Source organism: Equus caballus, chromosome 16 (assembly GCF_041296265.1).
Source record: "Equus caballus isolate H_3958 breed thoroughbred chromosome 16, TB-T2T, whole genome shotgun sequence".
NCBI classification, from domain to species: Eukaryota; Metazoa; Chordata; class Mammalia; order Perissodactyla; family Equidae; genus Equus; species Equus caballus.
Window position 1 is genome coordinate 79,834,640 of NC_091699.1, and position 18,646 is coordinate 79,853,285.

General features: G+C 35.9%; 2 protein-coding genes across 4 annotated transcripts in view; one reads left to right on the plus strand and one right to left on the minus strand.

Annotated features, from left to right (window-relative positions):
- Positions 1 to 18,646, plus strand: part of ACKR4 (atypical chemokine receptor 4) — a 92,918-nt gene that overhangs the window by 62,445 nt on the left and 11,827 nt on the right. The gene's annotated exons all lie outside the window — the stretch shown is intronic.
- Positions 1 to 18,646, minus strand: part of ACAD11 (acyl-CoA dehydrogenase family member 11) — an 84,312-nt gene that overhangs the window by 46,504 nt on the left and 19,162 nt on the right. For both annotated transcript variants that reach the window (XM_014731869.3, XM_003363160.5), the window contains exons 3-9: positions 17,382 to 17,507; positions 16,604 to 16,765; positions 14,853 to 15,017; positions 7,647 to 7,788; positions 7,164 to 7,285; positions 5,349 to 5,455; positions 3,956 to 4,082 (exon numbers count right to left, since the gene is read on the minus strand). In XM_014731869.3, coding sequence (XP_014587355.2) covers positions 3,956 to 4,082; positions 5,349 to 5,455; positions 7,164 to 7,285; positions 7,647 to 7,788; positions 14,853 to 15,017; positions 16,604 to 16,765; positions 17,382 to 17,507 — 951 coding nt within the window. The remainder of the gene's footprint in view (positions 1 to 3,955; positions 4,083 to 5,348; positions 5,456 to 7,163; positions 7,286 to 7,646; positions 7,789 to 14,852; positions 15,018 to 16,603; positions 16,766 to 17,381; positions 17,508 to 18,646) is intronic.

Here is an 18,646-nt window from a genome sequence, read left to right on the forward strand (position 1 = left end):
AAATAACTGTCAATCTAGAATTCTATATCCAATAAAATTATCTTTCAAGAATCAGGGCAAAATAAAGGCATTAGAAAGAACAAAACAGAGAGAGAGACTATGAATATGAATCATTACTTTCCTCTCCCAAGCAGAAAAAAGGGAAAGGAAAAAAGAAAGATGAAAGAAAAGTTTACTAGCAGGTTCTCATTAAAGTAACTTGATCCTAGAAGAAACAACTGAGTTGCAAGAAGGAATAGTAAATAAAGTGATAAATACATGGGTAAATCTAAATTAAAAACTAGCTACACAAAAGAATAACAATAATCTTTAATTTGTGAAAGTAAAAGAATCAAGATGAACTAAAATATTGGACTATAATAGCATTCTCCAATATTTTGCTATTATAATATCTCTGTACCTATTTTTTTTTTTCTACACTTAGGCTAGTAGAATTAGTGGATTAAAGGCTATGAACATTGTCAAATCTTCATATTACAAAATTCTTTTCTAAAATTGTTCCACCAATTTATTGTAATATAAGTAATATACTAAAATGTTATTTTTATTGAGTATGGCTAGGCTGGAGTACTGCTATATTTAGTGAAAACTTCAAGAAGACAAAGGATGGCTCTTTCAAAGGCGCCAGGATGAATAGCACTTGTTATTTCTGTCAAGAAGTCGGTTACATTGGAAGATTTCCTGTTTAGGGTTGTTTATTCCATGGAAATAGTCAATGCTATTATGTTAGATAAGAAATATATTACGTAATATACATTTACAAATTCCTCATCTCTGACTACCTCTCTATGACACTACAGTTCTGAGAAATTAAATTATGCCAGTGTTTATATAACTATTTAAAAATGTGTATTAATTAATACTTCCTGTTCTAACATCTATATATTTAGAGATTTGCAAAATCTATTTGTGGTATGGTAGGAATAAGAAATAAAATACCTCATTACAAAGAAGCTTTCTTTAGTTCTTAAAGTATGAAAGAATTTATTGGTGAAAGAAGAAAGCAGAAAGTATGCTTGGTGCCTGATCAGTTCTCCCAAAAGTTAACATCTAACTTCCTCATTCACTGATTGAGCTATCGCTTTGGAGTATGTTGGTTCAGAATCTTAAATCTGAGCCTACAAATAATTTTGCAACATAATATGTTTTTCACTTTAAACTTAAGTTTATTTGAAAGTTAGAAAGAAAGCAGCAACAGTTCTTCCCTAGCACATCGTTAGATTCAGTAGGAAAATATGACTAATGTTATCATGCTAAAAGTGTGTTCTCGATAATACGTCATGTTGCTAGTTCCTGTTTTACATGCTATTTTTAGGACTCATCCATTTTCTTTCTTTCTTTTCTAACTTTAATATATAGAAGGTGAGGTTTTTTGCTGTGAAAGATTCACCCTGAAGTAACATCTGTTGCCAATCTTTCTCTCTCTCTTTTTTTCCTCCCTGAAGCCCCAGTACCTAGTTGTATATTCTGGTTGTAAGTTCTTCTAGTTCTTCTATGTGAGCTGCCACAGCAGGGCCATTGTAGGTCTGCACTTGGGAACCAAACCTGGGCCGCTGAAGTGGAGCGCACTGAACTTTAACCACTAGGCCATTAGGGCTCGTTCTCCTTATCCATTCTAAACAGGAACAATGGTCTTTTAACATTTTCCTAGATAACGAGTTCTCATGTTCTCACCGTATGATATCCAAGGAGTCTCAAAAGGTCATTAGAATAGTTTAAATAAAGCTTATTTTTTCCAATTATAGAAAATTCAAAAAATATGTAAAAGTATGAAGAAAAAGTCATCACAAGTCTTACTCGCTAAATATAGGTACTATTAAAATGTTGGTAGGGGCCGGCCCCATGGCCGAGTGGTTGAGTCCACACGCTCTGCTTCGGCAGCCCAGGGTTCGGATCCTGTTAGACTTCTCTTCCCTGCTGCATGTTTCCCTTGATTGCCATTCACATTTATGAATGAAAGAGCAAGGCCACTTGGTTTCCTCTGCCAATTCTGGCCTATTCTTTGAATAATGGGCTGGTTGCAAGCACTAGCATGTCAAAAGATAGGCTTCATTTTAGGGTGAACAGGTAGGAAGCAGGCAGGCTGATAGGTAAGCTGGGGTCTACACCAAACTTCTCACCAGGAAAAAAAAAGCCAAAAAACGGAGGACGTGACTCTAGAGCATTAACCCTTATGTTGAAGCCCTGGCTTCTTTGAAACAGATCATTTGCTTTTTCACAGACTCTTGAAGCCTTCCGTCTGGGGCAAACAGCGCTGCTACCCAGGAGTGTTAGACACCTACCCAAGCACCCACCTACAGGTTAATTCTTCCATCAAACATCTTGATTTCTTTTCCCCTTCTTATTCTTGCTCCCCATACCAGTCAATCACAGGGGACTACATTGTAGAAAAAAATGCTTAACACCTGTTCTCCAACCTTCTCTTATTTCAAAATTCTTTTGGGATGTGGCTTCCTCTGTTAAGGTTTATTCTTTGGTATGATCCATTCTGCTTTCCAAACCCGATTTCCATTCTCTTATGAAAACCTTTAGTCCTCTGACGTGTCCCCCTCCTGTTTCTGTGCTTTTACCAATTTATTCCATTAAAAAAAATTCTTTGTTGTTAATTCAGTGGGATTTTATTTGATGGAAGGGAGGTAAACGCTGAATTCAGTCTGCCATCTTGAACCAAAAGTGTTGCATTTTCTCTTTAATACCCAAAAGTTCAGAATTTTAAAACTCAAAATTGTATATATACTAACTAGAGCAGAAAGTCTCCAAAGTGACACCCTAATCACTGAACGCATATAAGAGGTGATTGTTTTAGAAAGCACTTCCTCATATTTGAGTAGCAATTTCTTTAAAAATACTATACCCTACTCTGTGAGCAAAGTTCATTTCATGTCAGATCTTTCCTAAAAATATAATTATTCACGTAATTCCAGCAACAATACCAACCACCTATAAACACATATCAACTTTGAACATTTTTGTTGAAAGAAGTTGGTCTTTTTCAGTTTCCTATTTGATTCTGCAGTCTAGCTCTAGACCTCTCAGAATCACGGAAGAATTAAACGGGGATTTATTGTCTATCTAGTCATACCTATTCCCATTGTAGATGAAGAAACTGAGGCTCTGAGAGAGAAAGTTATTTGCCCAAGACCCCCAAACTTGTGGCAGGAATGGACTAGAATCAAACACTTACAATTTCTACACCAGTGTTCTACCCACACTCACATCCCGCCCCATATGCCTTATATATTTTCAGGAGAGCTTTTGTCTTTTCTTTACTGCATTTGTCATTTCTTATTAACGTCTCTAGTGCTGAAGTGTAAGCTCTGTAAGAGCATAAGCTCTGTCTGTCTTGTTCTTTCTTTTACTTTCATTGGCTTCCAGGTGCCTAGCCCATTATTAGATACCCGATAATTATTTGTTAACTGAATGAAGCAAGGTACCAGGTTACTTCTCTACCCACAGTAAGCTTACCAAAACTTGACCCTAAAATAGTAGCTTGTAGGGAGAGAGGTGGTTGTATCTGTGAACAGCTTGAAATGATATGCAAAATTTTCTGCATATGTCCATCTTGTTTAGTCTACAGTTCTCTTAATTTTCAAAGGGGTCCACACATACATACACAAAAGCTGAAAGTCACTGCCTTAAAAAAGGCCCCGAAAGCAGTGTTTTACTCGAATATAATTAGGATCTCAACCTTACAAACAGTTAATTCCATTTGACTTAATTTTCATTCCACAGATTTATCTGTAGCATTCCCTTGGCCATATTTTAGAACCTTGGAACTTTTCAGAATCAAGTTCTGCAGTAGTTAAGTCTCAGTGCTAAGGTGAGGATGGGCCTCCAGGTAAGGACTGACTTCAGAGATATGATACCATGGTTCTCCCAGGAGCAGAGGAAACAGAAGTAATTCATCAGTGGTCCCTGAGCACAAATACAGTCTGTTTGATTATATAATACTTACCTTTTCAGCTGGAAGAATGTGCTGTTTCATGAAATGCTTCACCCTAGTAAGAACTTCCTGGCCTGTCCTTGTCTGTCCAAACAACTGTCCTGCAGCATCAGTCTGTGGTAGTGGAGTACTGAAAGTTCTTTACAAAAAAGAAAGTTACAAAGGTGTCCAAAATCATTATTATGTATTTCTGAATATAATCTGAAGCCTTCCCCAGCTCCCCAAAAATATCCCTCAGAAGGAGTTGCCTTATTTTTAATTTTTTTTTTTGAGGAAGATTAGCCCTGAGCTAACTGCTGCCAATCCTCCTCTTTTTGCTGAGGAAGACTGGCCCTGAGCTAACATCCATGCCCATCTTCCTCTACTTTATATGTGGGACACCTACCACAGCATGGTGTGCCAAGCAGTGCCATGTCCGCCTGGGATCCCAGCAACTGAAGCAGAACATACGCACTTAACCACTGCGCCACCAGGCCGGCCCCCATTTTTTATTTTTTTAAGTCTTTTATACTATGGGGGGAATGCAAAATCACTTTATGTTGAACATTAAACTTTAATGCTTAAAGCACTATTTGAGGAAAATATAAGCCTGGCATGACCTCAGTCAATGGTAGTTTTGAATCTTTATTGAAGTCACCTGTCAGAATCTCTAAAAAGGGAAGCAAAGAAATTGAACATAAATTTAATAATTACTCTTGGTATATGCCTCACAAATATAACAGCTGGATGTCATTATAAACAAGACCTTTAAAGATCACTACGAAGAGCAATATAGTCGGTTGCTGTGTTGTGGAGATCACAAATACCCATCTATGAGATGAATTGTAAAACACAACTGTCCTAATGTTATGCCTTGGGTGTTGGGGCTTGCACAGAATTTCCAAGGACAGCATCATCCACACATTCAGCTATATACCATACCACTTAGATGGGAACGTGATTGGCAAAGTACATTAGATGCTTCAAAAACTGCTCCACTGATGGAGACATGGATTTCAAAGATGCTCATGAAATGTCTGAATAAAATTTCATGAAATGTGATGGTGGGAGAGAGCAATATTTCTCAATTTAATAAATAATCTTATATAATACCTAATTTTAAACAGCTATATGTAAGTAACTGAAATATTAGAAGGAAACATTTGAGTTTTATTTATATCCTTAAAAGTTTATACACGCAAGTTGGCAAAAAAAACTTTTAATCACGAATGTGGATATTTTCTTTATATTTAAAGTCAATTTATTTTCAGGCATACAAGAGATTTACCAAAAAAAGACTACTGCAATTGGCAGCTGCAGTCCTGGTGTAAGCAATAAAAACAATCCCTATTCCCCTAAAGTTTATAACCTTCACATACCTAACAAAGGCTCCAATTGAGTTAGCCAAGGAGTCCATTTTGTTTACCTTTTTGAGAGTTGTAATCCAGTTTCTGCCAGAGGTTGCACAATACTGGCAAACAGAAAGCTATCCTCAGATGCATTATTTCCCAGAAGGTATCTCCTATATACTCCCTATAAGTAAATTAACATGGAACAATTAAAATTCATTGAAAACTGTTCTTCAGCTATCCAGTCTTTCCAGTTTCCCAGCTCTGGGAGTCACTGAACTCACAAGGTGCCAAGATGTAAATCAGACTATCAATTCTATTAATTTCCATGCTGGGACAATGATAACCCCCAAATTAAAGAGTTATGCTTGTGCCATCTGGTTAACACACTCTCCTCCTAAGAGAATTGTAACCGGGAATCAAACCAAATTTGAAATTGAGCTCAGTAGTCACCAAAGATACCATACTGGCAAGTGATATCACCTCTAAAGCTCACTACTCTCCCTTCACGGTGGGAGAAAATCTAAAGAAAGCAAAACAAAACAAACATCTTAAAACCAAAGAGAAGGCAAGGAGATGACCTCTAAGAATATTTTATCTCAATATTTTGGACCCCTAGTTTGAGTGAAACTGTCTCCTTTGAACAGTGTTGAATGCTAATCAGTTTTTCTTTATTAATTCTCCATGTTCTGTGTTTCCAACATACTACACTCTCCTCTCCCTTGCCTCCCCACCAAAACATAATCAACTGAATTTCATTCATTTCTTTCTTTATATAATAAAGCCCTGTAACAGACTTTCCATCATTTCCAATTTCATACTTCTAGTTAGAATGGAATCTTTATGATTATCTCTAACGCTACTACTATACAGTTTATGACAAACATATGAATTTCAATCATAACACGTCAAACTTTTATTTGAAATGAAAATTTAAATTTTCAATTCAAAGCCTATTTGGTATCTGATTTGTGGAAACTGACAGATATAGTGGCATACCATAAACCTTATTTTGAGAAACCCATCCAATCAACATGATAACTAACATGATTCTAAACTACAGGAGGAGATGGAACACAGCTGTTTCCTGGAAGACGTTTCAGTTTTTCGTGGATAGCATGAACTCTGAGGACAGGGAAAAATAACCATAATTTTCCTTAATCCTTCTTCTCTCATTCTTTTTTGTTTCTGAAATCTCTTATTCACCTGTTCTCCAAGCCCTAGCTTCTTGCCACTAATGAAGCATTTCAACTTCTTAAATAAAACTCTGAGATTCAAAGTACCTGTAAACTGGATTAGTATAATGAAGAGTGCATTTGTTTAAACTCTAATTAAATAAATCTGAATTTATGCTCAATTTACTCTCAAAGTTAATCACATAAATATGACAATAATAGAGAATGGAAAATTTTACTCACCTATTCACTCAAAAACATATATTAAGAGGCTACTATATGCTAGGTACTATATGCTAGGCTTTGGGAAATAAAAAGATAATTCTTTCTTCATCATCAGCCCTGGTTAATAAGTGGTTTTACAGTCTGAAGCAGACATCATCAAAAGATTTTAGCTGTTTCTTACATTAGATAGTCAGGAAATAACCAATTCTCACATGCTTTTCTCTTTGTCATTATGAATTTCTCTCTCCCTTCCTCCATCTTTTAAGTTTATTATATCAAAAGTGATAACATATTTTGCTATTCAACTTTTTCCCTTGCCAAGTTCCTATTGTGTAAATTCTGGATTTATATTTTATTCATGTCTGGTATTTGTCATTGTGAAAAGCAAAATGATCTAAGGATAAAAAATATAAAACCCCTGAAGACCAAAAATTATTGTTAATATTACAGTAACAAATAATGGTGAAACACATGTTAAAAACAATTACTTACCTGTGCTATTCCAGCCATTTTAAAATGTGAAAGGGCAAGAAAGAAATTCCAGTTAGGAAGAATAGAATTAATTCCCCTACAGTGGCAATATATTGAAATTAGTTCTTCCATTGATGGAATCCCTATAAAAACAGAACATACTATAAACTTTAATAAAAATGTCATGGTGAATATTTCAAAATGTCATAATATTGCAATATGTATATAAAACTGACTATAATAATCGCTAATCCACAGAACAAAACATGCTCTAAACGTTCGTTTCCAAAAGAATATCATACCCAAAGGATTTCATTTTGTCACAAATTACTAAAAGTGGAATGCTACATTTAGAAAAATGAATAACAACTAAAATTATTTGGAAACATTTCAAGAAAGAAATGAAAGCTATTCACCTAAAATTACAATATAATCCTACTTTTTAATTATGAAGAATAATAATTTTATATTAGTAGCAATTTAGGCAACATTATGTTTTCCTACCTTTGTTTTCTTGCAAATTAGAAATTTGATTTATCACTGGAACTCTCCTCGGCCAAAAGCAGAACATGGTGAGATAAGCTAAGTCTGTCAAAGGATGACCAATGGTTGAAAGCTCCCAATCCAGTACAGCTATAACTCGAGACTGCAATTAAAAATAAAAAGGTTTTAACATATTATATCCAAAACAACTAAAATAAGAAAATAAATGAAATATAATACATTCTACCAAAAGCAAATCTGAGACTGTAGTTTGCGGTGTTTACCCACAGTGGCACATCTCATTTATCAAATACCTAATTAGCCTTAACTGTGAAGAGCCAAGTCCTCTGGTTCCATTACTGGCCATCATTTCTCCTGCATTTTACTTTACACAGCCTAATATCTCTACTAATGAGCAGGCAAAAGCAGTTGAAACTTCTCAACTTGTAGTAACTATGGTGAATAAGAAATTCTAAGAATTACTTGTAAGTTAAGAATCTATGCTATGCCATATATAATTAAGAGTTTGCTCTGGTGATGAATCTTATTACATAAAAATATTATGCCCTTCTGGCAATAGCAATTTTTCAATTAAGTTATTTCATGCTACAGGTAAAAGTATAATTGTTATAGAAGATGCTATTTGTTTTATGAAAACAAAGTCCACTATTACATAGCAACATGATAAAACAGTCATGTAATTTGGAAACAACAAAACAGAAAGCTTTCCTCATTCTACCTGGTAACAATATGTATAAAAGGAATATGTGGGGGCGCAGCAGTTAAGTTCGAACGTTCCACTTCTTGGCGGCCTGGGGCTCGCTGGTTCGGATCCTGGGTGCGGACATGGCACCTCTTGGCAAAAGCCATGCTGTGGTAGGCATCCCACGTATAAAGTAGAGGAAGATGGGCATGGAAGTTAGCTCAGGGCCAGTCTTCCTCAGCAAAAAGAGGAGGATTGGCAGGAGTTAGCTCAGGGCTAATCTTCCTCAAGAAAAAAAGGGAATATGTATCTTTCTGTACGGGACATTTAATTGTAACTATAAAGAGAAAAAGCTATTTGCAGAATAATATGTATAATATGATCCTATTTTTTGTTTAAATAAAAAGGTTATAAATGAATACTCAAAGTTGAAAGGACATACACCAAGCTGATAGCAATGGCTTGGTTACTTCAACAGACTGAGGCAGAAGGGATGGGGTATAGGGAGGGAACCTCCAGTGGAGGGTTCTGTATGGAGGAGTGACACGATAGGATTTGTTTTAAGAGTCACTCTGGCTGTTATGTTCTGAATAGACTGTAGGGGGACCAGTGAGGAGGCTACAGCAATAATCTAGACAAGACTATCCAAGACAGATAAAATAGCAGAACTCATTTGGGCACTGCAAGTTACTGGGTGTCATGCCTCTCTGTAACTTTGTGTGTGCTTGCACTTCCTTGTTCCTCTGGCACACTCACACACATTACTGTAGCTTTGTGGAAAAACGTGGACTTTGGGATCAGACAGACCTATATTCAAATCCTAGCTCCATCATTTACTGGCTGTGTAACTTTGGACAAGCTGGTTAACCTCTCTGATCCTCAATTTTCTCAGCCATAATATATACCTCTTGCGTAGTGTTAGTGTGAAGTGGAAATGAGGGCAGGTAGCATGTGTGTTTTGTTTACCAGTTCCTAGCAAAGCACCTGGCACATAGTAGGTGGCCAATATGTAGTCATTCAATGAGTAAGTATAGCAGGCAATCAAAAATTTGCTATCATGACTATGGGAAAAATTGATCACTTTATGATTTTGACTTTATAAGACCGTTTATCCACTTTGTAAGACCTTTTATTATTGTGGTTCTATTGTATTATAAATTGATATACTAGCTAGATTTGTTAAGCTATAAAAAGGAATCATGTGCAATTTTCTCTATACCATTCTATTTGTTTCTATGTTCTTAACATTCAAAGAAAAGAAGATGAGACAGTTATGCTATAAACATTTACTTTTTTCAATGAAAATTGGGAATCTTCTCTAGAGTTAAGTTTCTCAAGATATCCGAAACATTTTTTAGGTAACTACACAAAGTTATAAAACAATGGCCCATGAGAAAAGTTGATGGTTCATCAAATTGTATCAATTAGCAAAAATTAATTAGTGATAATTTATTAGAATCCTGTCTATGCCTCTTTGTGTAGAGTTTTGAAAAGCTCAGCATAACTGTTAGTGGTTGAAATGACTGCCTACTAGTTCATCTTGCTGCTAAAGAACTTATTCATAAAATAATTTCTGACAGTTTTCCTGAAACCTCAGCACAGCCGAAAGCTTTCATTTTGTCGATTATCTTCTACATTGAGTTTTATTTTTCTTTGTATGCTTTTTGCACTATTGAATTTTATTAACGTATATATTACCTTTTCAAAACAAACATATACAATCCAACAGGACAAACAGTAGATGAAGAAGGCAGGGAAGAAGTCAACAATAGCACAACCAGCAGGACCTACAACTAAAACATACAACTATGTACTGGGGGCTTTGGGGAGAAAAAGAAGAAAGAAAGAAAAAAAAAGACCGGCAACAGATGTTAGCTCAGGTGCCAATCTAAAAAAAAAGAAGTTAACAATATATATCTTAATAAAAAGAAGAAACTAGGAGTAAGGTTATTACCTAAAATTGAATGTCATAGGTCATACGTAGTTGTTAGTCTGGACAGTAAAATTTGCTCTGAGTTTTCTATGGACAAAATGAAGTGTGAAGCATAATCAGTCACAAGGTTTATAGCGTATGTAGATTAAAAACAAAGCAGCTGCTCAAGAGTGACAATTTTTCTCGGCAATAAGACTTAAGAAAAATGCCACCCATCAATCTGCATGAAGGAGATACTGTGTCGAGGGCTGAAATGTCTTCAAAAGCATCAAGAGAATTTCAAGGGCCGTGTAATCCCCAGAAAGGAGCCTGTGCCAGAAAGTGACTAAAAGGACAAAAATGAGTCAAGTAGAAGGCAAGACCATATGCTGAGAGTGGGAGTCTAAATGAGAAAAGCAACTTGAGAGTTTGAGAAGGATGGAAAAGATTTGAAAAAACCATTAAAAAAAAAGTCACTGATTTTACAAAGAGATTAAGTTATAGGCTAGATGAAATTATGCACCATAAATACATATTTATTTATGTTAACCTGACTTCATGACTTTATTCTGCAGCAAAAATGTGATGACCAAAATACAAATGATCAGGGCTGGAGACTGTGTTAAGTCAAGAAGTGAGCAGATTCTGGAATAAGTGATCTAGGGTCAGGAAACTTTATAACTCATGTATCTTTCATACGTCCACAGTCAAAAAAATTATTCATTCAATTGACAATAAAGGTAGGTTTTGAAATGATTAATCATGCCAATGGGCCAGGCAGGATAAGAAGTCAGATGAAGTCATAAAGGGCTCACAGGTTCTAAAGTAAGAGCAATCGAATTTGCAGCGTCTCAGGGGAGGTATGTGAAAGAACTAAGAGAAGGAGAAGGTAAAGAAGGTGTGGCCAAAGACAAGGGGCTTCATTTCTAGATCACTGAAGTTGACTGGTTCCAGGGGAGATGAGAAGCAGCCCAGTGTAGAAGGAATTATACAGCATCGGGACTCTATAGGCCAGAGTTCAAAACCCAGCTTTACTACCAAAGGGCATGTACTAAAGAGTATTTAAAAACTATCTGTAAAGCAAAAGGGTTGAAGAAAATCCAATCCTTATGTCTTTTCTAGCAATAAAATTAAATTTTATAATTATGCTTTTATAAGTAAATCGACATTTTAGAGACAATGGGGGAAATTAAAAAGAAAAAACCATAAAAATACAAGTTTTGTTTTCCATATCAAATCATTTTTTTCTTCATAATATGTAAAAAACTGCAAGGTAGGTAACTTCAGAAGAACCAGTGTGCATATATTTGTTATCTGAAATACACCTGACTACTAATTAATGAATATAGAGGAACTATCTATGGGTTTATCTGTTTCTAATTGAATGTAGTTCTTTCAAGTTGAAACGGCAAGATGCACATTAAACTCCAAAATCTTAAACACTTCTCTGCCAGATGAGTAAGATTTATATTTAGAAAATTAACAATATTTTCCAGGAAAACTGGATTCCTTTTAAACATCACAGTGAGGATGTTGCACCATGGAAATACTCGCTCAAACACACTTCAAATACTTTACATATGAGTAACTGGTAAATAACTAGGGCCTGTCAGACCCTTTAGTAAACCTTTACTGGCTTACCACACACATTCCTGGAAGGTTTACCATTTAAAACTGTTTTTATTTTATTTCTTAGTTGTTGTGTTTTCTGATGACAAAAATAAAATATGCTGTTGTTTGGGGAAAAAAACAAAACCTCAAACATTACAGAAATGCACAACTTATAAATCTCCTATGATTCCATCCTCTACAACCACTGTTTAAGTTTTAGTACATATTATGAAAGATTTACTTTTACCTTAATATTTTTCTGAAGAATGGCACTTGATAGGCAGTCTTAGAAAAGTAGAGTAGAAAAACAGCGGGGGAAAAGAAGAGAATTGAAGTTGACCATAGCTGTCCAGGTACCAGTTAGTAGCTCCCTATCAATTACTTCATTTTGGCTCCCCAGAAACCCTGAAATTGTGGTATCCGCCCCCCCCCCCCCAATTTAAACGGCACACAATGTCAGTTTCCTGGCTTTGATAATAGATTATAATGGTGTGAGATCCATTTGGGGAATCTGGATGATGGGTGCACAGGACCCCTCTGTACTATTTTTACAACTTCTTTTGAGTCCATAATTATTTCAAAATAAAAAGTTAAAATAAAACCTGAGGCACAGCGAGGGGTTAAATAATTTTCTTCAAAGTCACACTGCTAGAGAATAAAAATTAAGTATAAATATATGAGATAAAATAGTTACATAGTGATTACCTAAATCAAGTCTTTCAACATAGATTGAGTAAGAACAGTCACTGCTTTAAAGGAGCTCCTAGTCTAATAGGTCCTCATTTATTGAGCATCTGCTATCCAGATTCTAGATGCAAAGGTAAGAAAAAATTAAAGATGTAATCCTTACCCTCAAAGGAAAAATAAAAAGCTTTCAATTATATCCTAGGAATACATACAGGTGAGCACATAATACATATATTCAATTTGCTATAATCCAGGGACTGATTTCCCAATTTGTGGAGTGCCTTCATGAAAAAAGAAACATAGTCTAATTTCCTATTTACTTATGAAATTTTAAAAATGAAGTGGAAAAGATAAACTATTGACTAAAATTAAATTTTGAAGTTTCGTAGCTCTTACTGCCGGTCCACGGTGGGTACCTTTCCCTCCTTGACTGCTCTTACAGTTCACTTCGTATGATATACTTTAGCACATGGGTATATATTGTTGTCTGCTGTTACCTGAGTATCTTTTCTCTCCATCTGTATTTTGAGCTCATTAACAACCGTATTTCCTTTCCAACTCCATGTTTCAGAGCACATTGTTGGTAATGAATAAATCTAGTTGACTTACACTCTGCCAACCATGTTACTTCCATAAAAAATTAGCTACAATATTTATAGGAGGCAGAAATTGATTAAATTAGATTTAACTAATAATTATGGGATTACTGGGTATAAACTAGAAGAAATTTTACTAGCTACCATATAGCCCTACAACAGTAAAAGATAATGACATACGTAGCAAGTTAGCGCTGCAGCGAAATAGCTTAAAGCTATGCCTCTGCCAGTTGTTTCTTTTTAAAAAAAAGTCTCTCCCCAACTATTGCATATTCTGCTTGTCTAAAGGAAGATGATACCTGTTTGGCAACTTTAATCCTGTAAGAAATGATGTTCTAAAATGAGATTAAATCTAAAAAAGGAATTACTGTTTGTTACTTACTATGGTTTGCCATTACTTTCAGCATATTATGAGTAATTCTAACATTTAAACATCGTGGTAGACAACACATAATTCAGGAGATCTGGGTCTGAATGTTTCCTTCCTTCCTTGAGTAACGAATAGAAAAGTACTGTTGTTACAGAGCACAAAGAGGGCTCTGACTTATTCAAAGATAGGCTCCTAAAATATTAATGAATTAAATTATATAGATCAAATATAGGCCAGATCCTGCTATGTTTTAAGGCATAAACTTTTACAATATTTCCAGGTTATAAACTAGCATTCTTTAATTTTCCTACTCTATATTTAACAAAGTTAGAATTCAGAATTCATCAGTGCCATTAACAAAATTACACACACATATGTAATTATATGTACATAATTTTAATATCCAAATTGACTTTTATATGAAAAATTTTCTTGCTGGTGAATGTACTCATACGTCTTTATATTCTATTTCAGCTTTCAATTGATATAGTACTACTCTGAACTAGAACAGCAATGAAATTCATAGCGATATTTTCCTCCTGTCCTTTCCTATAGGAAAAGAACATGAAAGCCAGAAGCCTAGCACACGAACTTACAGCAACTCCTCCTGCTCTAAAACATCTTAGTATTCCGAGAAAACTAATGAACCCAAGAAGTCTTCCGCTAAGAAGTAGGATTCAGGAAACTGTCAATATTTCACAATAATGTCGGAATACTAAGTGTCTTGCCCAACAGCATACATGTCATTAGAGGAGAACTGAAGTCATTTCCTCATTCCCCCCAGACTCCTCCCGGGCCTCACTGTCTGTGCTCAGTGGAGGAGGATCATAGTTTTGATTTGTTTGAACTTTTTATAAAGATTACACTGTTTACATTTACACAGAGCAAGGTTACATTAATCTCATTCAATTCTTTCAAAGCCTCAAAAGAGGCTTTTGGAATTCTGTCCTTTCTGAGCTTATAATTATCAAGTTAAAAATTCTTTAGGAGATAGGACAGAGAAATGAAAATGAACCAGAAGAAAGGGCAGGAACACCGATACCTAGATATTTATAGTAGATGAAAAACTTCTTTGAAGAAAACAGCAACATGCATGTAAATTCCCAAATCCTTTTTAAGCAGTGAATCAGAGATCAGGATGAGACCCAGCCTTAAACGTAAGCAGCTACCTGTGCCAGAAAATCTGCAGGACTCGTTTCTAAAAGCTTCGAGTGGTGAGGACAGTCCATACTGTAGGGGAAGAGTGGGGATCGGTTGGGCTCCTTCAGCGCTCTGTGGGGAACATCTACTTAGTACTTGTGTCCCAAATCAGACCTATTCAGTTTACTGTAAACATGGCTCACAGTACCTCTTTAGGGTGGAAAACTATGTTATCTAGTTTGAAATCGCCATGAATCAAATTTTCTTCGTTGTCATTATCTGGCAAATTTTTCATCAGCCAGTCAGACAGCTGGTTCATGGCAGGGATGTCCTGATGAGCTGCAGCTTGATATTGCTCGGTCCAGGTTGATACCTAAAGATACGTAAATAAGAAAAATGATAGAGCTGAAAGTGGAATGTAAGATCCAGCAATTCTAAAATTAAGACATAATTCAATTATATAAAATTTATTTTATTCCTAAATGCTCAAGACAAATGCCTGTAAGTAATACTCGTATCAGCATATAAACTTAAACATTTCAGTCTCTCTTCCATCTAGTTCCATTTTACTTACCTAGATATTTACTAGGGAAAAAAAATACCGGCCTAGGAATCAAGAGATGTGGGTTCTAGTCTTTATTTGGCAACTATTGTGAAAGAAAAAAAAGAACGTGCACACACACATACACACATATACACAAATAAATAGACATAGAAAATTTCTGGAAGGGTCACAAAAAACAAGTAACTCCTGAAAAAGGGAAAATAGGGGCTAGAGAAGACAGGAGATTTTTACTTTTCATTTTAATACCCTTTCTTATTATCCATAGAATCTTCTAAATCCATTACAGGCATGAGAGTTGTAAAGACTTTTTATTGGTCTTAGAATTGAAGGCAAACAAATCGACCTATTCTCAAAGTCCTCCATCAACTGAGACCATATTATTTATCTGCTTATGTCTCTCTCCCCACCCCCCAAGGTATCTCTGTTCAATTTCGTGCAGTAAACTGTGTGAGCTTTCAAATCATACAGACCTGGGTTTAAATTATGTCTAAGTCACTTATTTGTGATTACTTGGTACCTGTAAGCCTCAGTTTCCTCATCTGCAAAATGGGAGTAATCATACCTATGTCTTAGAGTTGTCACAAAGATTAAAAAACAGTAGGTCCACAACTCACCTAGCACGGGACCTGACATATAGTGAGTACTCTCTAAACATTAGTTCCCTTTTCTCTCCCCTCAGGCCCCTCAAACAGACATACGTACAAAGGGAAACTGCCCTACACATATCTGGTCTTGCTGCTCCTCTGACTTGAAATGCTCAAATTCTCTTCCCTTTCACTCTAGATGGTTTATCCTTCCTTAAATACACAGTGCAAGACATATCTCTCCCAGGAAGATTTTCCCACCTAAGCAAGGGCATATTGACATCTCCCCTCTGAATGGAACAACTCTCCTGATGAGCACTCAACAATTTACTACTACATTACATAGTGTTTTATACCATTTTCAAGTTTCATGTGAATGAGATTCATATATAGGTCTCTCGAAAAATGACCATAAGTTCCTTTAGGGAAAGAATTTATTTCTATTTTCTTGATGTTTAACACAGTACCCAGCATGTATTAAATGCATGGTCATGCTTAATAAATAGCATTAACCTAACATAAAAAGGTAAAACTGTACAGAAAATATATTGGTAAATTAAGTGAAGGGGCTGAAACAGCTTTAAATTTGCATTCATGAACATGCTGCCAGTTACAGAAACTTTTGCTGAACAAAACCTGATCTAAAAATATGAAATTATTTTATGCTTAAAACAAGTCAATCTGAAGGCTGATATTAAAAGTCACAGTCAAGTTTCAGAAAAGTATAAAATAATACGTCTTTATTTTGACTAATAATGTATATTATTTCCAAGAACTTGAGCCAAGGAACTCTTTAAGTGGAAGTATTACCTGTCTTTTGCAGTACCCAGCACCTCTACCATATCCTTCCAGCTGCAAGGACTGTATATTCAAGGAATGTAACCGAGCCAAGGTTTCTACCATGGCCACATATATGGCTGAGCGTTCTGCTGGGCTAACTCCAGGAATTGAGAAATCACGAAAGATTCGACCCTTTGTAATGGAAAGAATTACAACAGAAAATTTAAAACAAAATAAATCTTTTCATACCAATTATTTGCCACGTCATCATCCCCTATTGCCTACAAAAAATATCAGGGTAACAGTTTTGCAACCAAAACCAATCTTTTGTAGAATATGTTAGAAAAACATTCATTTGTGATGTTTAACGTGCGTATATACACTCAAGGGAAAATACAAGGGTATGCCAAAATGAACTTAAAGGACAAAAGCTACTCTCAAGTTACGTTTAAAAAAAATTTAAAGGATTTGAATTGATTGTTCTTAATGAATTGATTTTCTATTTGGAGTGGTTTTTCTCCCCTACCATCTGAGCAGTTTGGTTATTGCCATTGCCATGACATATAGCTCTTTACTGACACCTAGAGGAAAATTTAAGAATAAGTCAATATGCCCTAATTATTAAATTTGTTCCTAGTCTATTTCATCCCTTCCACATTTGTGTGTGCTCAAATTAAAATGAAAGTTTAAGCCCTTGTAAAGAAAACTAATTACCTAAAATGTCGACTAACAAACTATAATTTATTAACATCTAATTTCAGAATTAAAAATAAAAGCAACAACAAAGTAAGATTACGTGTTAATTTACCTGCACATGTTCCATTACGTAAAATTCTGTTCCAATGACAGAAGCATCGTTGCAGTACAATAAAGGCTTGGGAACAGGGAATCCAACTGAAAACAAAGCTTTCTGGACTTTAAATTCTCTATCAATCTAAATAAGATGATGGATTATTAAAAATCAGAAACACAGAAATTTAATAACTATTTGTGAGCTAAATTAAGGCTAGAAATCAATTTTAACAAGTATCAACAAATAATCCAAACAATAACAATTTCCTTAAAGGTAGTCTTAGTGTAATTATTATAATTATAAATTAGGCCAGCACTAAAAAGGATAATTTAATTAGGCTAAAATGATAGGCACATGTGTGGGGCTTAATCCTGGCTCTGGTAATACAATGGGAACAGTTCCTGACCACAATATTTCACAGATATCATCATAAAAACATTTCTTTGTTCTCAGCAGTTCTCTGCTCACTGGCTCACTCTTCCTCTCTCTCCATCTCTCTTTCTCTCTCATGGCTACCAAGGAGGCACAGGCAAGTCTTTAATGTTCTGGGCACGGTTAGCTCCAGGATGCTGGGGGAGGCCAGTGGGTGCGGTAGAAGAGAAAAGCACCTGGTCCTTCTGGACATCAGTGGAGGTACTTGTTTGCAAGGCAGGGGTACAGGGATCCTTCCTGGTATCTGGGGCTGCTGTGGAGCTCAAGATAACTATTGGGAAAGGAGGCAATGAGAAGCAAGCTGGTACTGAAGCAGGAGCCCAAATAAGAAAGTGAGAAGGGCCTTCTCAAAAAGGACAGATGTATGGACTTATCACTCAGGACCCGATGACACAGCTCACAGCAGATCTGTGATGCCAACTCATCTGCATGCAAAGTCCTCTTGCCCCAGACTCAGGTAGTGGTGACTGATCACTTCAAGGAGAAGAAACAATGCAGCTCACTTTGACAGCAGGGACAAAGCAGCTGCTGCTGCAATAACTAGAGCAGGGAAGTGACTAAACCCATGACGAAGGTGAGAGAAGCCACCAATGGCTATAGAAAGAAGTGTTTATAAACCACTCTGGTGATGGGAGATGGGGGTGGGGTGGCAGTAGGGACAAAAGGGTTAAGGAATCATAAAGTGGATGGCAGTATGGGAACACTGCTTTTTACAGTGTAGACTTGGGAAAAATGAAGGGAATGGAAATAAAGTACTCCAGATCCTTGGGCTGAGAGCATTATGCTATGTTCGGATGTCTTCCAGTAGGCTGTTATCAAGAAGAGAGACAAACAGAGCTGTTTGTTGG